Genomic DNA, 21998 nt, shown 5'->3' on the forward strand with positions numbered 1-21998 from the left:
GGTAATCAAAAACTTTTAGTTGTTTGTCGAAATGAAGTGGATAACTTTGGTTCAAAATGAATACATGTTAAAGAGAAACGACAATGAACATTTCTTCGTGAGAAGGAGTATCACGTAAATATGAATTTGCTTGAATTTTATCCTTTCTGTGTGGGAATTCAGGGACCACAGGGACCTGCGGTAGTAGACTAGGTAGAGTCATAAATGTCATGCTTAACCATAGTATGTATTTTGAGTGTTCTTTAAAAATAAAAAATTTTATTCTAGGCTTTCCTCTTTGTTTTTTGCATTAAAAAAAGACATTTTCAAATTTTCTTACTTTCACATAAGGAATCTATTTCAAAACCGGCAACGCCGACTGAAACTACCAAAATATTGCGCTAAAAGCCCAGAAGGCGAACCTAAACGTCTGATCTCAAAATTCGAGGCAAAATTTAGTTTTGCTCGAAGCTAGGCCATAAATGAGCATAGTGACCCGAAATTTGTGGAAGAGGTCTATTCTATTCTCTCCTTCCATCAGTTGGTCACTTACGTTTCAACGCGGAAAGAAAATGGTAACCTCGAATTTGCTTATGTGTTCCTTTATACTTATTGTCGTTACGAAAAACGTTATTAACTAATGGTTTTTAGGCAACAACTAAATTAACCGAGGAGGAAAGAACCAAGTACTTAACTCCCTTGCATGAAGCTGGATGGACTTTGGTTAGCAACAGAGATGCCATTTACAAAGAATTTATTTGTCAAGATTTTAACCAGGTAGTGTAATTCAAACTTAATTTTTGGTTGCACGTTAACACATTGCCAAATATTCTACTTTTGACAGGCTTGGGGATTTATGTCCAAGGTTGCACTACAAGCAGAAAAGATGGATCATCACCCTGAATGGTTCAATGTCTACAACAAAATCCAAATCACCCTTTCCACACATGATGTTAATGGACTCAGCCAAAAAGATGTGAAACTTGCCAGTTTCATAGAAAAAGTCAAATCTACTTAGAAGTAATCTTAGTGTAAGATATACTGAGTTTCTTCAAGAAATGGTTGCCACCTTTTTATTGTTTGGTGCCTGGGTTTATTCCTTCTGTTAATGATCTAAATATTTTTCTTTAGTTCTTCACATTATATTCTTTACAGGCTTACAGCACAAAAAAATACATACAAAACCTTGTTTCAGAAAAAAAAAATTTAATGGCACAATTCAAGATATGAGATATCTCAAGAAAAGTTAAGGTTTAAGTCGATCAACGAAAAGAAAACTGATATCGTGTTTAATGAAACGATGGGGATTGAATGGTATGTAGGGCTCGACCCCAATTACTACAGACCCTGCTTACTACCGGAAGGTACTGGCCCGATACAGTAAAATGTGGGTTTTTCAGTGTTTTTTTTTGGTTTTTTTTTATTTTAGTGTCAACATCTTCCGTTAGTAAGCAGGTTGCTTTTTAAAGTGACGAAGCCGTAATGGTATGGCAATTATTTAGTGCCATTTTTCTTCCCCTCTTCCGCATGTTATCAGTCACTCTACTCTGTAACACAGCTGTATAGGAAATTACCCAGCTGTTGTTACTTTCTTTTTCCCTATGCTATTTCTAAAATTAGAAGCATTTCGCTATAGGTATTTGTTATCGCTATCGGGTATTTTCTTGCGCTATTTCCCTGCGCAATTTTCCGATAGGAATTCTGTCTAGATGAGATGATATACATAATGATATACACAAACCCCGTTTTTTACCATATTTTTCGTTCAATAGATGGCTTTTCTTGTAATGGTTTTTGTAATAGCACGATACAATAGTAAAATACACTATCGCCTATCCCAAAACCGGCGGGGTGTTTATTAAGTGGTTCCAGCCGCTAGGTTTGTTAGTCTAGCAGGCTGGTCGTCTACAGGGGTGATAGGGCAAAACACCTTTTTTTATTTTTAGAATTTTTAATTGTCAGTTCGTGTGCTAGAAAAGTAAATCTACTAGGGCTCCTTTTCATTCCCAATTTTTTGGGACCAGAATCGAAATGACGGTGAATTTGGGAGTCTTTTATTTATGTTTTAAATTCACCCTATTTTGAAATATTGCGGCGTTGGAAAAGTGGGAAGGGTACGGCCTTCCCACTTTTGTCAAAATCTGCGAAAAACGACATCTCATGGAATTCGACAAAATTCACACGGCACAATCCAAATTGAACGTTGATTTCCGATTTAAATGTTTGGTTTTCTCGTTAAAGCATCTGGTAAAAATATCGATACAAGTGATGCTCTTTTTAAAATTTAGTTTTTGGGGTTTTATACAAAAATTGATTAATTGAGTGGAAAACTCATATTTTATTCGGAATTAGCTTCTCATTTTGACTGTTATAGGTTAAGTTTTATTGAATTCCAAGTCAAAATCAAATTCTAAGCCGATTTTTCATACAATAAGTTGGTCTTAAAATGTCGGGCTTAATTAATCAAGTAAAACTAGATATCTGATCAATAGATGGCTACACTGTTTAGTGGATAGTCTGAATTAGAAATGCATGGTTCATCAGATTGAGATGTGGCCTAGTTGAAAGTCATAAGTGACGTTTTGCTATAGACCAAGATCGGATGCTGAGTTGCCAAGGCTGAATTCCGACCTGCGGTATTTGTCAACTTGATCTCGGTCGTCGGGGCGAACCCTACCGGCTTTTCGGGGGACAATAGAAAGTGGTAGGGTTCGCCCCGACGACCGTAGGCACGGTAGCGCTCGTGGTGGCGAAGGGCTACAACACACTGTCCTACAACATACTGTCAATATAAACAAGGTAAACAAAGCAGTTCAAAAGTGTCAATTCAGGTTTTATTGCTGGTTTAGTTCAGACCTGGCCAATTTTTAGTCTCAACGCTACATAAGTAGTTGGCCCCCCACCCCCCCCCCCCCCAGGTTGACCCAATGTACTGTGATGAGCATAAAGAAGGAAAAACTATCTTTGAACAATTTACCGTCTTACTAACTTGTGATGAACATAGGATTTTTCGCCATGATGATTGATGAAGTTCATTCCATCAGAACTGTGGTGGGTTCAAAACGATATGTATGCATTGTAACTCCATTAAAATATATTTTGATAAATGAAGAATTCAATCAAAATAAGTAACGTAGTCACGTAGATATAAGTACGTATTCACCAATATAAAAAGTACAAATCCCATCACAATCACGTAAAATTTGTGGGGGGAAAAATCATTAGCTCCGATCAAGTATTTCTTGGGAAGTCGTTTACCGCATGCAAGTAAATAAAAGTTTTTTATGCGTTTTTTCATTGAATTATTAGCCAGCCGCATAATAGTGTGCGTGAAAATAAAAATTATTTCGCAGTGAATTACACATGCGTATGTTCATATTAGGCTGATTCTGAATTGATATTTCGATTCAGCATAAAAATCTGAGTCGGAATTGTAATTTTCATTAATTTTGGTTGTCAGCCGCCTAGTAGCGCGCGTGAAAATAAAAATTCGTTCGCAGTGAATTACACATGCGTATGTTCATATTAGGCTGATTCTGAATTGATATTTCGATTCAGCATAAAAATCTGAGTCGGAATTGTAATTTTCATTAATTTTGGTTGTCAGCCGCCTAGTAGCGCGCGTGAAAATAAAAAATTCGTTCGCAGTGAATTACACATGCGTATGTTCATATTAGGCTGATTCTGAATTGATATTTCGATTCAGCATAAAAATCTGAGTCGGAATTGTAATTTTCATTAATTTTGGTTGTCAGCCGCCTAGTAGCGTGCGTGAAAATAAAAATTCGTTCGCGGTTAATTACACAAACGTGTGTTCATTTAAGGCTTATTCTGACCTGATATTCCGATTCAGCGTCAAAATTTGAGTTAGAGGTGTAATTTTCATTCATATTGGTGGTAGCCTGCGGGAGTTATTGGTTTACGACACTTTTTTTTTAAGGAAAAAAGCGCAGTAACTCGCTTACAGTTACAGGGCGGACTTTTTTCAGTAAAAAATTTGATCGCTAAAAACTAAATCCCGCAGGCTACTACCAAAATGAATGAAAATTACACCTCTAACTCAACTTTTGACGCTGAATCGGAATATCAGGTCAGAATAAGCCTTAAATGAACACACGTTTGTGTAATTAACCGTGAACGAATTTTTATTTTCACGCACGCTACTATGCGGCTGAACCACTAACATTAATAAAAATTACACCTCTAACTCAACTTTTGACGCTGAATCGTAATATCATGTCAGATTAAGTCTGATATCAACATAGGCATGTATAATTAACTGCGAAATAATTTTATTTTCACGCGCACTCGGATAGGCCTATAAGGATGACGAATAATGTTAATGAAACAAATCAAAAACCTCATAATTATACTTTTATTCCCTTTCATCAATAGCTCCATTTCAAAAGTAGCCCTAATTACAGGATTAGCATAACTATATATAAGAGAGTTTTAAACGATCGATATTAATTGTTTCCTTCATTGTCCTCGTCAGCGTAGTCTTGATAATCGTTTGTCTCTTCGTCGCTGTAATCCTGGTAATCAGCAGTCTCCTCTTCGCTATCTTCTTCGTATGCTTCATTTTCCTCATCACCATCTTCTTGAATATTATCTAATAGAAGGTCTTCGATGCCATTTTCAATGTCGTAGGCGAACGTGTCTTCATCCAAAAAGTCGGATTCAACATCAGCCTGAATCTGTTTCCCTTTTCACTATAGAATATACAGGTAATTTAAAGTCTAATGAACAAAACATGTTACTTATCTAAACTACTTACATTGGTATTTTTTAACCAACGCAGTCCAAGCGACTACTGCAGCATGACATTCTGGTGTTTTCATAAACTCACCTGCAAGATTCCCATACCCACTGACGTCAGTGGACCATTCCTGTACATTTTGGGATGCAGACAGCGTAAAATGGTCCATTCCATTTTCGAAGGCTGTTTTAGATTGCTTTAAAATTGTGAAGTGTTAATATGTGTCAGAAATATGGTAGCTTTATACTTACAATGCTGTGAATGGATGTACGTCTGGAGCTGCAGGTTCCTTTGGACTTTTTAAAATCCAACCAAAGGGCTGGGCGGGTTGGATAACTGGGAATTTCAACAAGGCCTTGTGCAGTTCTTCTTCTTGCCTTTCTTTTTCCTCGATATTTCTCCTATAAGAAAAGAATTAAATTAAGTAACTTATAAGCATATACATCTTAAAAACATACCCTAATATCTTTAAAATAAGTTAAATCGTATCCTTTCCCAAACTCAAACTTTTCTGTTTCGGCTACATCATCGATGGGATTTCCCGTTTCTTCCTCAGATGGCACACTTGTCATTGTAATAATAATGAAAATCTAAGATTCTAATCTAAAACTACAACTACATAAAAGAATACTGAAAAGAAAAGATAACCAACAAAATTAATCCATTGCAGACTGCATGTAGCCTATTCGTGTTTATAATGTGTTGTAGCCCTTCGCCACCACGAGCGCTACCGTGCCTACGGTCGTCGGGGCGAACCCTACCACTTTCTATTGTCCCCCGAAAAGCCGGTAGGGTTCGCCCCGACGACCGAGATCAAGTTGGTATTTGTCCTCTCGGGCCCTATAGGGCTGTTCGACATCTTTTTTAAGATTTGTTGAAATCGTGAAACGCAGCAACTCATGTATTTTTTCGTCTGCTACGAGTGACTTGTGTAGTTCTGCGAAATATTAATTTTTTAAAAAAACAGTGATAGAAAAGGGGGTTAAGACCTCTTATGAACTCAGATACTTCAATGTAAGTAACAATACTGTTTTTAATGTCGGCTTCATTACTAATTATGAACCTTATTAGATCAACAATGAGGAAAAGGATGATGATGATGACAAGGAATAAGTTCGTCTCCCCGTTGTTTCGTTTTTGCTGTAAAGTAATAAACGATGACCATTATATTTGTACAATTGTTACTGCATTAAACTTGACACCATTCCTTGACGCATACTTTCAGGGTTATTTTTACATAAAAAAATTGTCAGTATTAAGATTATTTGTATGGAACGTTAGTAGGCTGTGTACGAAGGGAATTATAATTTTGCATTAAGAAGATTCCAGGTTATGAAGGAACTTGGTCTAAGCATTTGCTAGTAAGATGTCGGATCCATTCATGTGGTTGCATGTTTCGATTTGACCAATAATTCATATCAGACATGAAGGCTGGGAAGACAGTGAAAGTGAAGTAAATGCATTCTGCGTAAAGCAATCGACCTTCAATACAACGGTTATCAAATTGAGGCAAGTAAAATATAATTAAGTGAAACTAAGCTAATTTTCTAGATCTCGAGTAATATTTTGTAAATATTTATCTAAACTCAAAATTGAAAGCCAGACAACAAGTAATGGAATGTCATGTATATTTCTCAATTAACAAAAATTTCATCACTTGAATCATAACAAAGAGCTTTATCGACGATTCAAATCTAAATCTTCCATGAAGTAAGTTAAGTTCAGCCGAATCTTTTTACTGCCTTGACTTACGCATTGAAGAAGATTCATCATCTGCCTAGGAGTATATTCCTTCAACAAAGGCATAAACAAAATTATTAGCTGCTGACGACGCGAATTTCTTAAATTAATGACAACGGTATTAATACTAAATTTGATTGAGTTACCGTTTGTTCTTGAATCCATTTTTCCAAAGAATTTTCAGGTAAATAATATGCCTTTATGTATGTTTCGACAATATGTGGGTCAGGAAGAGGTCTTAGACGTGTCAAGCTTTCCACTTTGACTTGAAAATGCCTGAAGTCTAACTGCATTAGTGCACGACCTTCGTTCGTGCATTTTCTTACAGCGGAAAATCTAAAGAATTTCAAATTGGATACGGTCTTACATAAAGGTGCGTAAAATAAGGCCGAATACCCGTCAAGTAGTGTATGGTAACAGGCACGAAGAATTTTATCCCATAAAATGTTGCAAATTTCAGGAGGCAGAATCTGAGGGTAACAGACACGAAGGACACTCAAGTCGTAGTCACTGAGAACCTGCGAAAGAAATAAGAATTACATCATAGATGGAATATGATTTTGATAGCTTTTTGTTTCAACAAGATATATGAAGATATCTGAGGGAGCAATTTTTGGAACAATTGGACAACAGTCTAAACCGTGTTTCCACAGAGAATTAGGAATACAATATGGACAATCACTGTTAAACATTTGTAACTTTTCCAAATAACGTGTTTTGGCCTCAATACTAAGTCCACTGGCATAATTAGACAGTGACATAGTTAAACACTAACACTATAACGAACTAATATATAAAGAAAACACATCAGAACTTCAAAACAACCCCGTTTTCTATCAATGTTTTTTAAAAAAATTTATATTTCGCAGAACTACACAAGTCACTCGTAGCAGACGAAAAAATACATGAGTTGCCGCGTTTCACGATTTCAACAAATCTTAAAAAAGATGTCGAACAGCCCTATAGGAGGGAAATGAAAAATAATATATTTAATTAAGTTGTAGTGAGTTTTATTACAAAATCTTTTGGAATCGTGTACTATACCTCTGTGCTGATATAATACAAAAAATTTTATCTCCAAAAAAGCTGTTATTTTTCCAGGAAACTTTTTGAAAGGTACTTGTTTACCTTTCCACAACACCCCCTCCCCGTATTACAACTGTAGAACAAGAAGCAGACGTTTTTCTAAGTAAATTTCTGTTTCCTTATGAATAAGTCCTTTAGCATAATCAGATAACTGAAAAAGACTAATTGTGTCAAATAACTCATTACCGACATCACAAACTACACTACTCATGACATAAAAAACGAAAACAGTTTGACACTACAGTCACTAGTCACAGTCAATCACTTTACGTCTGCTACGGTACATTGTAAACAAGTACCTTTCAAAAAGTTTCCTGGAAAAATAACAGCTTTTTTGGAGATAAAATTGTTTGTATTATATCAGCACAGAGGTATAGTACACGATTCCAAAAGATTTTGTAATAAAACTAACTACAACTTAATTAAATATATTATTTTTCATTTCCCTCCTATAGGGCCCGAGAGGAAAAATACCGCAGGTCGGAATTCAGCGGTGGCAACTCAGCATCCGATCTTGGTCTATTCTTAAATTAGCAAGAAAAACCTAAAACTGGAGGATGATACAATTGTTTCTTGTTACTAGTTTTGTAAACAAAGGGTAAATTGGTAAAATGAAACAACGTACACATGACCTATTACTTTAGATCAATTTTTTAACTAGTGAAGATTCATTCCATAATCTTCAGCTTCCCAGGCAGACACCCATCCACAAAGTCATGGGTGATAGATGTTATTCACAGTAGGCACGACTGTGTTGTAAATTGTTATCACTTTTACAAAGCCAAACAGGTATAACAAAAATGTCATGTTTAAAATTTTATATAGAATTATGTTTCTTCTTTGCTTCATTCGACAGCAGATTTAGATCATGTGTCTACTGTGAAAGAGATCATGTGTCTCAACGGAAATGGATCTCTCTGTTTGCGAAATCAGACTTCCCCAGTGTGTCATTCTGATTCAGAGCTATTGAAATCAAGTTGAACGTTTTGAAACATCTCAGGCCAAAGCTGAAGCTCTAGGTCTGTAATTGTAAATTAATTGACTGTTAAATGTTAAAGTGATTGACTAAATGCCGACTCTATGATTTCCATGCAAAATGAGTGTTATAAATCCAAGGAGATCTGGTGAGCAGGTTGCAACAGACTATGTCATGTCAAACCATTAGCTGAATACAATGAATACCATCAGTTCCCCAAATGAGAGGTAATAAAATTGAATACTCTATTGAATACAAATTGATAGAAAAACGTTTATACATTTATCCATGTTTCGTTTCCTTTACATAGGTTAATAATCATACGGAGTCAAAAGAGGCATCAAGTTTAACGAGATTTTAAAATGATAACAGTTGGAAGCGCATTTGGAAATTTCGAAGAACGCTACCTAAACGTTACCTTTAGTCGCTGATTCATCTCGAAGATAAAATAAGTTATTTTTATAAATTGAAGTGCATATCTGGGCTCCCTTCTTTTCTGTGGCCCCGTTTCCCCTTGACTTGTGATAAGCCCGTTGGGGGTCATGCCCCTACTGTGATCAGCAGCAAAGGTTGTGAGTGCGCTGTCCGGAAAGGGGATGTGGGGGTCCTCAAGTTCTATGATATCATTGGAGGGCGAAGAGGCTACCCACAAATCCGAATTAACGGTTAATCGCTCACGTAAAAACTTGTCCGATACCTTCCATCCTCTTCCGGCTTCTCTTAGCCACGCCCCGGGTAATCTCCCCGGGGATTCAAATTCAATTGAGGCATTACCTTAAACTACTAACTACTACTTAAACAATACAAATATTTAAAAATTCTAATTTTGTGTAAATTCATTTCATGTATGAACTTCGATTTGAATTTCAACATAGATTTTTATCCTAGTTTCATATACTTCGCACGTATGAATTTGCATTGCACTTCATGAGACTTTCTAATTAAGAACTCATTTATTCAACATGTGCTGCTTGGGTATAAAATAGTTTGACAAAAGAACCTCTTTATAGATGCTTAAACTGAATTCTGATCAGTCTTCAAAAAAGTTTTTTTTGTTGCATAATTGAAAAGTATATTATCGATTTTTTTTTGTTTTGTTTTTTATTCAAATTAAGAAGAATTAGTGTGCATTTGAGATAAACAGAAAACAAACAAAAAATGTTTTCTGAAAATTTTGCAAATTGCAACTGCATTTTCGATTTTCCTTTCTATCAGACATCGTTCCGGCAGTCTGACTGACGTCTTGTTTGCGTACAGTGTGCTGTCTGCTTTCGTCTTCACTAGCTTTAACTCTTCGACCTCGTAGTTTTTATCGATTTTTGGCTTTTAATCTAGTCATTTTACAAGCAACGCTAAGAAGGGAAAGAATGGAGTATATTGTAAAACAATAAAACGTTTTGTCACAATTTCAATTCCTTAAGGAACTATTACAAGATCGTAGGACGGTAGGAGCACATGGCTCAGAAATATCATCGGGAAAGCACACAGTACGATTCGTTTTTGTAGGTACTAAGATATACTTCAATTTCCAGTTTTCCACAGCAACCTTTTATTACTGATCTTATCACTTACCTTTATTTGTGAATCAAGAGAAAGCTGATATTTGATAAATTTTGAGATGGATAAAAAACTTGAATCTTTGAAAGATTAAGATTGTAGTTCTTGTGGTAACCTTAACATCCATGTTTGTTTTCATCTCATGATAATCTTTTCACCCTCCAGGTTTCTTTGTGTTGATGGATTAGTCACCCTAGAGCAATTACGAGTATTTGGATCATATACAATCCAATCCACAAATTAATGTTGAAGTTGTTGTGAAATATGCAACTAGCCCCTAGCAGATGAGTTCGTTGGAACTACCTAGCCAAAGGTTCAGACTTTTTATTTCAAGATTTAAGTCCTGAGGCTGCGATATCCTGAATTAGGTGAGCGATTTCTTGTAAGAAATGAGTATCCATAATAATTGACTTAAAGTAACTTAAAAAATTACCTTATGTTTTTGTTGTTTTTTTTCTTTTCTTCTTAACAAGGTCGGGAAGGTGCCTTAAGTTGTAGAATGAAAAATATTTCACCTTGTCCTTGCCATTAGCTTCTGTAGTCAACTATGCTTCTAGGTTCTAACGTGGACTCTTCACCTTACCCATACAAATTCCTTAGAGCTACACTTTCGAGGTTAGTTCTAATTCTAATTGTTATTCTTTCCATCTATCTTGTACAACAGTGGTCATCCAGGGGCAGTAGATGAGTGAGGAGCTTCTCTACCATACGGAGATGATTGTGTTGTCTCTACCATTGTCTTCACAATAGGATATGACAGATGCCACGGCGATGCCTTCATTAGGTACTACATTGCTATCTGTCTTATCGTCCCCGCCAGTTTCTTCATCTGGGGTTTCTTCATTCGGTCCTTCGTTGCGACTGGCATCAGTGACTACAATGCCTTTGTCCGGATTCTCAGAAAGTTCTCCTGTCTGAGGTTCCGTATTTGTCATTAGGTACTACGTCGTCATCTGGCATCACCGTGGCATCTCCACCTTATTATTTACCTTACTCATAATAACAGCCATCTTGCGCAATTTCTTTAAACACGATCATATCCTTGTAGCCTTGTCGTCTCTTCTACTACTCTGCTTTAATAACCAAGTTGACACAGAGGAGAGCGAGATAACACATTTTAACTGACCGTTGCTTGAAACGATTTTAGGTCATCCACTGTTATACCCGGACCACAGTGTATGAACGCATCGCTTCCGGGAAGTAGCTACTGCAGTGACCAGTGCGGGCTGAAATTGGCGACAGACGTATATACCAGGTAAACTCATCCCATTCGAAAGATTTCGGAGAAACATTTGTAGAAAAGTGCTGTCTAAATTTTGCCGCGTGTTAATGTTCGGTGAAAATTCTACAGTCAAAACAGGAATTCAGAATGACTATTGAACGATTTCGTCTAAATTCGACAGGAACTGAACATAATATTTAAAGTGTGGTCTAAATACGTTATTGCTATGACTGGATTTGCATTTCCTCGGTAGAAATGTAACGCTACCGATACTGCAATTCTGATCAAAACGCTCAAATTGAGCCTTCAGTCGTCCATGTATACAGTAATGGTAGATGGCTGATTTTTTTTTTTTCTTCTTCCACTCACACCCATTCCCATCCCCGTTTTATCGGAGTCTAGTTACATCCTGAAGCTGATTTGACTGAAAACGGCATGTTGGATTCCTTTCCATTGAGTTCGAAACATTGATCTTATAAAATTACTGGACAAACGATGTTGCATGACTTCTTGTTTTTGTTGACATCTGTGGATTGCAAGGAGGTTTCACATTAGAGAAACGCGAGCAGCAGTGTATCGATTACATCCGGCGTACGTGATAGGATCGTGCTCCTGTTGGTAAACGGCGAAGTCGATTCCACCGTTTGTGCTGCCTTTCTCCATGTACTTTTACAGGGTGATGACTCGTCGCGAGTGCAGATCATCAATATCGATAACGGTTTCCTGCGTAAAGATGAAGTCGAGCAGGTCGTTGCAACTTTCAGCAACTCGGGCTCAATCATCGGGTAATTTGAGATACTTTTCTGACCGTTCAGAATCTTATGATTGGCCGAATGTGATACGAGATTACTTGGTACATCGTCTTGTCACATCTCAAATTCTACGGTTTATAATTCTTGTTCTTTGACCGAGTTCTTTTACAGACAATGGCTTCTCATTTCTTCTTCATACCAGCAATCAGATTTGATGTTTTGAATTGTTTAAGGTTGTTAAAGCAAGTTTGACTTCTTACGATGCTTCCACCAACGTGCATGGTCGCCAAACTTTGTCGTTGTGTCGGACTGCTAATCCGGAAGGAAAAAGTCGAATTATAGGCGATACGTTTGTTAAAGTGGCAGGTAGAACGGCTAACGATTTAAATCTCACTTGGGATAATCTACTTCTCGAACAAGGTATCAACCTTCTCTTTTTGCGTGTAATAGACTATATTGCCTGTCATCATATATGAAAATATTACAGGTACTTTGAGGCCGGATTTATCTGAGTCCACTTCGCACATGGCTTCTTCACGCGGTTTGTCAATTCGAATCATTAGCGCCGAAGAACCGTTCATGAAAGCTGATTTCGGTGAGACGCAAGCGCTGATTCGTCTGATGGTCGATTATGCCAACATGGCAGCCAAAGAACGTGCCTTGCTCAATCGGATGGAAATCGCGACGTTGGAAGAAGAGCGTTTTCTTCTGGAAGAACTGTCTAGTCGCAAACAGTATGTTGCTACGCTACTGTCTATTCGCGCTGTCGGTGTTAAGGTACAAGAGCTTCGCAATTTAGAAGTTTTGTTGGCGGAGTTTTATAAAGATTTTTCTCTTCCTTGCAGGGAGAACCTTACAGCTATTGCGTACCACTGAGCTATGATCAGACACAACCAAACTGGAATGATCTCGACCGTGTTTGCTACATATTCGGAAAGCCTGTGCGTGATTCGGTGACAAACGTTAAACCTACCTACTTAACGAGTAACATTTTGTCGACTTTGAGGGAAGCGGATTTTATTTGGCAAATAAAATATTATGGGATTCGGGTTGCTATAAGAAGCTAGCCCGGGTGGCAATCGTCTTGATCCCTTTTCACTTTTATCGCTATTTTAGTCAACGCATTCGATCATGCCAGCGATCAGTCGTTTTTCGACCGTTTCTTTCACAGGATTTTATGACTGGACTTCCTGAAATTCCTGATACTCATCTGCCCCAAGAGGTACGTAAAAAATGATACATTTTAAAAACTGATATTGCTGTTAACATGGATACCGCTTATTAGGTTGTAGACAAGGTGGTTGAATCAGAAAAAGATTTACATTTTCGTGATCCTCGTCAAATTTGATAAGGATCACGAAAATCCTACTCGTTTTTGTTATGGGATCATTATTTCCGGAGATATTGGCTACTTCCGGATAATTTTCGTGACAATTAGCAAAAAGTAAAAAACGAGCTGTATTATTCTAAAAATTTCAAATTTTTTCTTGCATGTATTAGGGTATTGCAGCTTTTATTCCGTGTTTTTCTTGCTATCAACAGTACAGGCTGACCCTACGAGCAACGAAAGTTTTAGCTACAAATGTTTAGCGCCTCGTCTTGCAACTAGTAGTTGATATTCTAGGTTTTTAAATTTAATATTTGAATCATCTGTCTGTCTGAGGTTAGTAAAGTTCAAGCACTGAAAAGCAAGAATTGTTCTGATTTAAAAAAAATCTATTTTCGTTGGGTTTCAGGAGGAAAAACTAGATGGCTTTGAGTGCACTTTGATAAAGATCACGAATGACAAGTAAAATGCGTGTTAAATTCATGGGATGCTGATTTGTGTGTATGTTTGTGTTTAGGTAATCAATCAATGCTGGCTGTTCTACACTTGTTGAATAATGGTCAGTGTAATAAATTTCTAGATTCGCTGAGAAATCCAGTATCACCTCTTCACCAGTCCTCTCTCTTCAATGATTGGGTACAACACCACTCCAATCCATAACTGTATTTTCACGTGTCAGAAAATTGTACGCGGAAAGAGATGCTGCATTTTCAAAGAAAGCTACTTCCACATCACCGTTGGTCGCTGCTTCGCCCCGAAGATAAAAAATTTAACATTTTTATAAATTAAAGTGCATATCTGGGCTCCCTTCTTTTCTGTGGCCCCGTTTCCCCTTGACTCGTAATAAGCCCGTAGGGGGTCATGCCCCTACTGTGATCAGCAGTAAAGGTTGTGTGTGCGCTGTCCGGAAAGGGGACGTGGGGGTCCTCAAGTTCGATGATATCATTGGAGGGCGAAGAGGCTACCCACAAATCCGAATTAACGGTTAATCGCTCACGTAAAAACTTGTCCGAAACCTTCCAACCTTTTCCGGCTTCTCTTAGCCACTCCCCGGGTAATCTCCCCGGGGGCCCGGTTCAATTGAGATAGGGTTTACCCCTATCTTGGTTTATTTTAAAGGTTATATATCAATACAAAATGCTTTTAAAAAATTTTTAAAAATGTTTCTTTTTCTCATATTTTAGTTTTTCATTTCGTATAATGTACTTTGCGTGTCTTAGTAAAATTTCGTTGAACCACATTACAGATTGAGACAACTAAGTCTCATTAGTGTATCATAATTCAATTGATACTTTGTAAGCATCGCATGCTAGATAGTTAACTTTTCGTGGAATTAATTAATTTAAGCATACACTGTTTGAAAGTGCAATATTGACATTAGAATACTCTTTTTAATTCATATTTTATTTCATCTTGACTCTGTAAGGAATCGAACCTTTATATTACAGCATACCTGGCCGATGCTCAACCACTGAGCCATGAGTCACATTGTAATTTCACTGTTTTGCTATGTGATTTAAGGTGTGTGTACATTTAGATGTAAATATACATAGACTACATACAATTAGAACTATATTATCAAATGGAAATTTCCTAGGTAAATGGATAAAATTTGGCTCACATTAAAGACTGTTTGTGTGGCATGTTAAGAGCTGCCTTTTTACTTAACTAGAGAAAATGAGATGTATATCAAACTCATGGAAATGGTAAATATCAATCAAAAGTAAGAATAAACGTGGAATCAAGTTTATCAACTGCGACTCAACTACTAATCTAACTATATTCAATTAATCACCCCTAAACTTAAATTCAAGGATATACAGGTTTGCTATTTGTTTTTTCATACTGCTTGTATTAATTTTCTTTTCACAGACTACAAATACAACCTACTGCAGTCAACCACGGAGGTGTCACAATTGGCTGCCACAAGATAGACAACTATGATATAACTACAAGGGCCTGATGAAGAGTTTTTGCAAGGAAAAGGTTCAAAAAATTTGCAAAAAAAAAAGTGCAATCTCTTTCAATATCCTACAAGTATCAATCTACATCTGGGAAACATGTAGTAAGATTAAAAAATATACTATAATGAATTGCATGAGAACACAATGTGTTAAGTAGATATGTTTGTGTCAAGTTAAGTCTCTTTCTATTTGGGAAAGGGATCTTGGTTCCTCATAAAGCCACAACAAAGTTTTGTTTCACTACCAACATTGTTAAACATTAGACAATATAAAAGTAAGGCCTTTAGAATTATGAATCGCAAGATCATAATGGTCAAACACTTGACTTTCCAAGGGGAGAGTATTATTCTACCCGAATCGGTAGAAAAAACATTGGATTTTACTTCTTTAACGAGATGTTAAATTATATAAACCATATTTTCTTCTAAAAATTATAAACTTACGTGATTAATTAGAAACTTACGTGCTTTCCCACTCCTGAAGCAGATAAACTATTTCCGAAGCAGACGAACTATTTGACTACCTCAATTTTGCCCATTATTTTTGAAAAGTACTGTATCGCCATCTAGCGGAAATTCAGTCAAGATAAAAAGTTGAGGGGCAATAGACTTTTCCTTATTTTCAGCTTATGTGTGCACAGAAAACTGTGTTTATTTATTTGCCAAATTGCCTCAGATGCCAAATGGCTAACTTGAAATTCGCCACCCCAAATCCACCCTCTTTCTCTCTCTCTTGACCACTGGCACCTCTAACTAAAACCTAGCGAAAAAGAAGAGGAGGTACCTAATTTCAAAAATTTTACGTTTCACTCCCGAAGAGTGACGTAAAAATAAGTTTTAAATAAAACAAAAATACAGCAATGATCAACAGAATTTTCTAAATCGGATAAGATGAAGAAAAAAAGTGATCACACCCTATTCCTATCGGAAAATTTTTGAAATCTTTGTTAATCAGTTTATTAACACAAGGAATTGTGTTAATAAAATGTGCGGATAAAATGCCTGTTTCTATTCTATACCATTTCTTGGGGTGTTATCTGGTTAATCTTTGTAACAAGATTTATTCCAAAACAAACCAACTATAAACGCATGCGCATCTTTTCTGCGAAGAACACGATCGACAGGGAAAACAGGACTGGATGACACGATATGTTACAGCGTATCATTCCAAATCGGTAGCTGCCAGTTACCAACTCCAACGCCAACGACGGCATTCATTGCTACGAAACTTAAAACGTACAAACTGAAGGTAAAAAATAAAAGAACTATTTCATCTCTAATCCATTTCATGAATTCTTTGAAGTTATTTCTTCTTTCCTCTAATGTTTCACTCAACCAGTTAAGTTCACAAATTGTAGCATAATGACTTATTGATTTTCTCAGCGAATGTGGCGATCAGAATGTTATTCTGGGTTCATAAAGAGCTAGGAAATCATTAAAGATTTCTAACGCTGGAATTTAGTATGATTTAAATAAATATTAGTCTATGTCATGTTACGGTATTCACATTGGATCTGTGGCGATCATAAGTGGCGTGATTGCAAGAAAAATATCGATTTTTTTTTTCATTACTTACACCTCTATGGGGTTTCCTTGATCTTTTGTATCCAAAGTCCATTTGGCACATATTTTTTGCACGCACTATGTAGCACCCGGTTCTTTATTAGGCTCTTACATTACTATAGAAATGGGTGGCATCTTCATAAAGTTCATGTGTGAGTATTGACCCTACACAAAAAGAGAACGTTAAATGGGAGTTAATTGGGATACAACTGAAGATTTACGTACCTTTCAAAGTAAATTAAAAAAAACAAACAAAAAAAACATAGAAATTTACGTAAGAAACGACGAATTAGTATGTTATTATAAAGATTTGTTGCCTGTTGTAATATCCTGTAAGTCAAATATTCGAAATTGGTCAAGCTCATCTAAACCTTGTAATTTTCTTCTGTTTGTGATAACCGCGTTTGAATTTGAATTTACAATTCATTTCCCTGCTAAAATACAGTTTTTTTCATTCTGAGTGCAAAATGATTTCGTGTTAAGAATTTCCCAGTTGGGCCATTACAGTCGTGAGCAACGATCGATCCACCATCTTTTGACGGTTATTTTGCTCTTGTAATTTATTTATTCACTCATAGATGGCGTTATGTCCCACTTTTACAATATTCATAGGTGGCGCTAATCGGTAAGTATCCTTTAGTTTCAATCCTGGTTTAATCCCCTCACAATCGATTTTCGATATCTCAATTTGAAGGAATATTACCATTCTTAGAAATATATTTGTCGTTGATCATCATTTTAAATAATTTATAGATGCTGGAAATGCAAACATGAAGTAGAAGAAATACTCAGCAAATTTGGTTAAAGTCGATCTGGTACGTGTTCAATAACTTGCTTCAGGAACGGACGTGATTCGATTGGATATAGCTCTGAATCTAATGCTACTAATTTCTAGTAGCTATTGAAGAAAAATGTATGACCGAAATGTGATACCTTTTAGCCAGAATGGCGGCATTCCATTTAGTGACGGGTTTACGATTAACGGTACTGGAGTACCGACTCCAGTGATGGAGCAAACCCAGCACTTCGTTCCAAGGCGAATGATGGAGCAAACCCAGCACTTGGTTCCAAGGCAAATGATGGAGCAAACCCAGCACTTGGTTCCAAGGCGAATGATGGAGCAAACCCAGCACTTGGTTTCAAGGCAAGTGATGCCACAAACCTGGTTTGATGAACCGAGGGACAATATATTTGTCTATGCACCAGTCAGGATTCAAAATAGGATCTACGGCGACGTTCATGGTGCTCCTTACCAGCAAAGACCACTGAACCGTCATCGAATCGATGACGTACGGTATTCTGAAGATGACCAGATTTACCAAGACCAAAGTTTCCACCAGGAAAGATGCTTTCGCAGAGATGCGGACTTGGCTTTTAATCGTCATCCAAGAAGCGATACTAGATACCATCCTGCAGATGCACACATGGGTTGCAGTTATGCAAGAAACTGCCGATGCAGGAGAGAGCACTGCCATCCTGACTGTGATTACGAACACCAAATCCAGTATCGAAGTTGCCGCAGAGACGAATATGATAGGCCTGGTGCATGCCATCACCCAAAAAGGCGAAGGCCAAATGGTTGCCTAGCCGATGAATTTATAAGAGACGTTTGTGATGAATGCACTGGAAGGCACCATCACCCACCACGGCATTGCCAGTTTCCCGAGGAGTCACGATTAAGTGATTATCAATACGACGATTATGACCAAACGGCAGTTGTTCAACGTCATAAAACGACTCGTAACCGGTGCGATTATCTCCAGGATCCAGCCCCACCAGCTCCGTCATTTCAGCAATGCATCACAAAAGAAATTGTTCATCGTTCAAACTGCGACTGCAAAAATTGTACACATGGCGTTGGAAGAACGGAAAGAAGGACTTCGCAGGGATCTCAGGAACGTGTGCCGATTACGAAAAGTGAAAAGGGTAAACCGGGTCGAAAGATCTCGGTAGCTACCGGAGATCACCACGGCAGAGCATCACGAACTGTCGGGAACCCAGAACAAGCAGACGAGCGAAGAGCTTCATATGCAGACCAACCGTGGAGTACTGGAAATGATAACTCAAATTCTTACCCAGATTCAGGCGATGCGCACAGCAAACCGACAAATGAAAACGGAACTGGCGAAGAGGGAAAACATGAAGACGATAATCCACCGGAAGAGGACAAAGACCTTAATCGTCACGAACCAGAAGAAGACCCAGAGTCTCAAACATTGCAACCTCCTGAGGTTCCGGAAGAAGACAAAGACCTTAATCGTCACGAACCAGAAGAAGACCCAGAGTCTCAAACATTGCAACCTTCTGAGTTTCCGGAAGAAGACAAAGACCTTAATCGTCACGAACCAGAAGAAGACCCACCCTCTCAAACATTGCAACCTCCTGAGGTTCCGGAAGAAGACGAAGACCTTAATCGTCACGAACCAGAAGGTGACCCAGACTCTCAAACATTGCAACCTCCTGAGGTTCCGGAAGAAGAAGTTGTAATTGCTCATGACAGCTCTAACGAACAAGAAACCCCAGAAGTAGAAGCTGGGGGAGACGAGATGCCATACGACTCGGCGTTGCCAGATGATTATTCACCAAACCCAGAGGTATCCCAAAAGAGAAGACCGTCAACCTTTGGTTCTATTTTGGGCAATAAGCTTTCGGACGCAGCTGGCAAAGCGGCAGAGAGGGGAAAGGGAGCGATTGATTCATTTGCGGATAATTTGGACAACAAACGTCAAAAAGCCATAGACACAGCAATAAATGCAACTAAGAATAAAGCACAAGATTTGAAAACTAAAGCGAATGAAAAATCTGAAAAACTAAAAAAGAACCTGAAGAATAAAGTCGACGACGTAAAGCAACGTGCAAAGGCAAAAGCCGAACAAGTAAATGACAAAATTAAGAAGTGGGCAAATTCGCTGAAAAAGTCATTTCCGAAAATGAAGAATCCATTTAAAAAAAAAAAAAAGTAAACGTTTACCTCGGTATCTCAAATTGATATATAGGTAAATTTATTTTTATTATTTTTTTTTTGTGTGTGTTGCCAAAAACGTAAAATCAAACTTTTTACTCGCGTGCTCTTAAGTTACAATACGAAGAACTGGTCGACGAACCCGTTAGGTCGTTGTTCGATGCCATGTTTGGAAACTACCAGTTATGAACTCTTTCTGTTTCAATTGTCTTTTTCCAGGTACAAGCTTGCATGTAAGTGACGGGATGATGAGCAACATTGTCATTTCTCAACTGCATGTACCCGCCGGAAAGAGACCACTGCGAGAGCTGATTGTCTTGCAGTGATGGCAGAGTGTGCAGGTAGTTTTCACTTATGACAGTGATCAGCTACCTTTACGGGGTATTTGATACTTAAATGAGCCGTCCAGTTCTGGAAGTGCGTGTACGGGGAAATCAAACAAGGTGTAAGATTTATCTGTTTTTTTCCTGATCAATAAAATGTGTTCATTTAAAAATACGCGATTGCAATTGTTGATTTGACTTTATTATTTTGCCAAAACCATCATTTGTATGCCAATCGCAAAACTTTCAGATTTGCGTTGTTGGAAATCGTCATCATTTTCGTCATTATTAATAAAAATTACGATTTTTGATTGAAGAAGATAGAAGTAAAATCAATCAAGCGACAAAAGTATATTGTAGAGAAACGGGAAGGAAAACTCTAAGGGGAGTAAAGGATATAAAAATGTTTGAAAAAAGAACAACTCCATCTCGTTCAGGGGCCTGAACGCTGTCAGGCAAAACTTGACGACAACTCCTGTTAGGGTTCAGGTCCCTGGCCTCAATTTGCAGCAAGAGATAGGCAGCTCAATTCGCTATACTAGCGCAACTTGCCTTTCGCATTCAGTTGCAACTCCATCTCGTTCAGGGACCTGAACCCTGTCAGGCAAAAACACAAAACCCACCAGCCGTTATTTTTTTGTTTTGTGTTTGTTATTATTTATGTTTATTGTTTATTTTTATTTCTGTTTCCTTTCCGTAATACAATGCCTTTTAACTTTATAATTTTGTTTTCATTTATTAGAATATTACTTAATTAAGCAACGGTATAATTTCATTAAAATTACTGTAATAATTGTGAATTTCCACTCATGGGCATTCGGGTAGTGGAACCGGTTCCAAAACCCGATATCATTACTGTGTACCCTATTTGACTTGTTTTTTGCAATACATCATAGTTTTATTTATTTTCCTTCACTTGCACATCCATTTTAAGTTAATGCTGGGCCATATCTTTTAAAGTGGGTATTTTAAACGAAAGAAAACCGCTTGATAAGCACCTACCCGAGTAATGACCCATCAGCTATTTTTCCGGTAGGTAGGTCGGTGCGGTTTAACGTGTCTCGGGTAATCCCTCTATCACAGTACGCAAAATTCAAATAGCTTTATAGGTAACAATATTAAGTCTAAATAAAAAAATTTTACAGAAATGGATAGCCGATGATGGGGGCTATCCACTTCCGTAAAATTTTTACTTTAAAAATACCTAACCGAGTAGTAAACCGATTGGATATTTTTGTCGGTGTGGTTTGATGGATCGTGAACTAAATGAATTATAATCGGTAAACCATAAGCTCTATATTTGAAAAAATTACAGGAATGGATAGCTCTTGATTAGATCAATCCATTTGTGCAAAATTATCGCATTAAAAAATTTTACTAGGGTAGTAAACCGATTTACAATATTTTGCTTTGGTCGGTACGGTTTCACGGGTATCGGGTAACCCCCACCTCCCTGATATATGTAAAACTTCAATAATTTTTTGCGGAAAAACTATGAGTCCAAATTAAATAAATTTTACAGATATCGATAGCCCTTATCAAAAGCTACCTATTTCTGTAAAAATTATGAAAAAATATTCATAAACAAAAAACTTGAGACAAGACTTTTTTTTATAGTTTTTGCGCTCTATGGATATACTCGACCCTATTGACAAAAGTAAAAAATATAATCCATTAAAAATTTTTTTTTCTATGAATATTTGTTCAAAATTTTTAACAGAAATAGGTAGCTTTTGATAAGGGCTATCGATATCTGTAAAATTTATTTAATTTGGACTCATAGTTTTCC

At 37.2% G+C, this 21998-nt stretch overlaps 3 protein-coding genes, 6 long non-coding RNA genes and 1 pseudogene across 19 annotated transcripts; 7 read left to right on the forward strand and 3 right to left on the reverse strand.

Annotated features, from left to right (window-relative positions):
• The first annotated feature begins 368 nt into the window (after nucleotides 1–368).
• Nucleotides 369–1053, forward strand: LOC116925622 (probable pterin-4-alpha-carbinolamine dehydratase). Its single transcript, XM_032932369.2, has 3 exons — nucleotides 369–554; nucleotides 631–756; nucleotides 824–1053. Exons 1-3 carry the CDS (start codon nucleotides 462–464, stop codon nucleotides 995–997), a joined length of 393 nt encoding a protein of 130 aa, XP_032788260.1. The 5' UTR covers nucleotides 369–461; the 3' UTR covers nucleotides 998–1053.
• Nucleotides 1054–4336: 3283 nt separating this feature from the next.
• On the reverse strand, nucleotides 4337–5457 carry LOC123473709. 4 transcript variants are annotated; one of them, XR_006647960.1, is made up of 4 exons: nucleotides 5197–5454; nucleotides 4990–5139; nucleotides 4757–4921; nucleotides 4337–4691 (listed from the first exon to the last, which is right to left on the reverse strand). XR_006647960.1 is itself a non-coding variant. In XM_045174962.1 (4 exons), the coding sequence occupies exons 1-4, from the start codon at nucleotides 5308–5310 to the stop codon at nucleotides 4689–4691; spliced, it is 360 nt and encodes a 119-aa protein (XP_045030897.1). In that variant the 5' UTR covers nucleotides 5311–5457; the 3' UTR covers nucleotides 4337–4688. The 4 variants fall into 4 exon arrangements, 3 of the variants coding, with proteins under 3 accessions (XP_045030897.1, XP_045030896.1, XP_045030895.1); XM_045174962.1 differs by having other exon boundaries at nucleotides 4829–4921; nucleotides 5197–5457; XM_045174961.1 differs by having other exon boundaries at nucleotides 4829–4934; nucleotides 5197–5448.
• Nucleotides 5458–5599: 142 nt separating this feature from the next.
• LOC123473744 lies at nucleotides 5600–6217 on the forward strand. Of its 2 annotated transcripts, XR_006648047.1 has the most exons (3): nucleotides 5618–5752; nucleotides 5810–5964; nucleotides 6023–6217. It is a non-coding gene; the product is annotated as an uncharacterized LOC123473744 (long non-coding RNA). The 2 variants fall into 2 exon arrangements; XR_006648046.1 differs by lacking the exon at nucleotides 6023–6217 and having other exon boundaries at nucleotides 5600–5752; nucleotides 5810–5956.
• A 132-nt stretch (nucleotides 6218–6349) lies between these two features.
• On the reverse strand, nucleotides 6350–7009 carry LOC123473742. The gene is made up of 3 exons (XR_006648044.1): nucleotides 6875–7009; nucleotides 6625–6814; nucleotides 6350–6529 (listed from the first exon to the last, which is right to left on the reverse strand). It is a non-coding gene; the product is annotated as an uncharacterized LOC123473742 (long non-coding RNA).
• Nucleotides 6719–7252, forward strand: LOC123473743. The gene is made up of 2 exons (XR_006648045.1): nucleotides 6719–6851; nucleotides 6939–7252. It is a non-coding gene; the product is annotated as an uncharacterized LOC123473743 (long non-coding RNA).
• Nucleotides 7253–8025: 773 nt separating this feature from the next.
• Nucleotides 8026–9100, forward strand: LOC116925653. 3 transcript variants are annotated; one of them, XR_004395650.2, is made up of 4 exons: nucleotides 8045–8162; nucleotides 8226–8353; nucleotides 8424–8767; nucleotides 8851–9100. It is a non-coding gene; the product is annotated as an uncharacterized LOC116925653 (long non-coding RNA). The 3 variants fall into 3 exon arrangements; XR_006647936.1 differs by having other exon boundaries at nucleotides 8084–8162; nucleotides 8231–8353; XR_004395651.2 differs by having other exon boundaries at nucleotides 8026–8353; nucleotides 8421–8767.
• Nucleotides 9101–9754: 654 nt separating this feature from the next.
• On the forward strand, nucleotides 9755–11815 carry LOC116925631. Of its 3 annotated transcripts, XR_004395551.2 has the most exons (6): nucleotides 9755–10046; nucleotides 10263–10465; nucleotides 10571–10712; nucleotides 10773–11035; nucleotides 11245–11352; nucleotides 11449–11815. It is a non-coding gene; the product is annotated as an uncharacterized LOC116925631 (long non-coding RNA). The 3 variants fall into 3 exon arrangements; XR_004395552.2 differs by lacking the exon at nucleotides 11449–11815 and having other exon boundaries at nucleotides 9758–10046; nucleotides 10773–10881; nucleotides 11245–11435; XR_004395553.2 differs by lacking the exons at nucleotides 10773–11035; nucleotides 11449–11815 and having other exon boundaries at nucleotides 9759–10046; nucleotides 11245–11435.
• A 19-nt stretch (nucleotides 11816–11834) lies between these two features.
• LOC123473755 lies at nucleotides 11835–13881 on the forward strand (annotated as a pseudogene).
• Nucleotides 13882–16745: 2864 nt separating this feature from the next.
• LOC123473700 lies at nucleotides 16746–17280 on the reverse strand. Its single transcript, XR_006647937.1, has 2 exons — nucleotides 17150–17280; nucleotides 16746–17089 (listed from the first exon to the last, which is right to left on the reverse strand). It is a non-coding gene; the product is annotated as an uncharacterized LOC123473700 (long non-coding RNA).
• Nucleotides 17281–17452: 172 nt separating this feature from the next.
• On the forward strand, nucleotides 17453–20384 carry LOC116925557. Of its 3 annotated transcripts, XM_045174932.1 has the most exons (4): nucleotides 17453–17549; nucleotides 17678–17739; nucleotides 17820–19920; nucleotides 20106–20384. In XM_045174932.1, the coding sequence occupies exon 3, from the start codon at nucleotides 17836–17838 to the stop codon at nucleotides 19885–19887; it is 2052 nt and encodes a 683-aa protein (XP_045030867.1). In that variant the 5' UTR covers nucleotides 17453–17549; nucleotides 17678–17739; nucleotides 17820–17835; the 3' UTR covers nucleotides 19888–19920; nucleotides 20106–20384. The 3 variants fall into 3 exon arrangements, with proteins under 3 accessions (XP_045030867.1, XP_045030868.1, XP_045030866.1); XM_045174933.1 differs by lacking the exon at nucleotides 17453–17549 and having other exon boundaries at nucleotides 17600–17739; nucleotides 17865–19920; XM_045174931.1 differs by lacking the exon at nucleotides 17453–17549 and having other exon boundaries at nucleotides 17634–17739; nucleotides 17823–19920.
• The last annotated feature ends 1614 nt before the right edge of the window (nucleotides 20385–21998 follow it).

Source organism: Daphnia magna, linkage group LG6, assembly GCF_020631705.1.
Source record: "Daphnia magna isolate NIES linkage group LG6, ASM2063170v1.1, whole genome shotgun sequence".
NCBI classification, from domain to species: domain Eukaryota; kingdom Metazoa; phylum Arthropoda; class Branchiopoda; order Diplostraca; family Daphniidae; genus Daphnia; species Daphnia magna.

What these genes read in the sequence shown, in the direction of transcription:
- LOC116925622 (XM_032932369.2), top strand. Translation starts at nt 462, where the DNA reads ATGAGCATAGTGACCCGAAATTTGTGGAAGAGGTCTATTCTATTCTCT. An exon ending in TTCAACGCGGAAAGAAAATG is followed by an intron (nt 555 to 630) that starts GTAACCTCGAAT and finishes AATGGTTTTTAG; the next exon opens with GCAACAACTAAATTAACCGA. An exon ending in TTTGTCAAGATTTTAACCAG is followed by an intron (nt 757 to 823) that starts GTAGTGTAATTC and finishes TACTTTTGACAG; the next exon opens with GCTTGGGGATTTATGTCCAA.
- LOC116925557 (XM_045174932.1), top strand. Translation starts at nt 17,836, where the DNA reads ATGTATGACCGAAATGTGATACCTTTTAGCCAGAATGGCGGCATTCCA.
- LOC123473709 (XM_045174960.1), bottom strand. Translation starts at nt 5,310, where the DNA reads ATGACAAGTGTGCCATCTGAGGAAGAAACGGGAAATCCCATCGATGAT. An exon ending in CTTATTTTAAAGATATTAGG is followed by an intron (nt 5,140 to 5,196) that starts GTATGTTTTTAA and finishes CTTTTCTTATAG; the next exon opens with GAGAAATATCGAGGAAAAAG. An exon ending in GTACATCCATTCACAGCATT is followed by an intron (nt 4,935 to 4,989) that starts GTAAGTATAAAG and finishes ACAATTTTAAAG; the next exon opens with CAATCTAAAACAGCCTTCGA.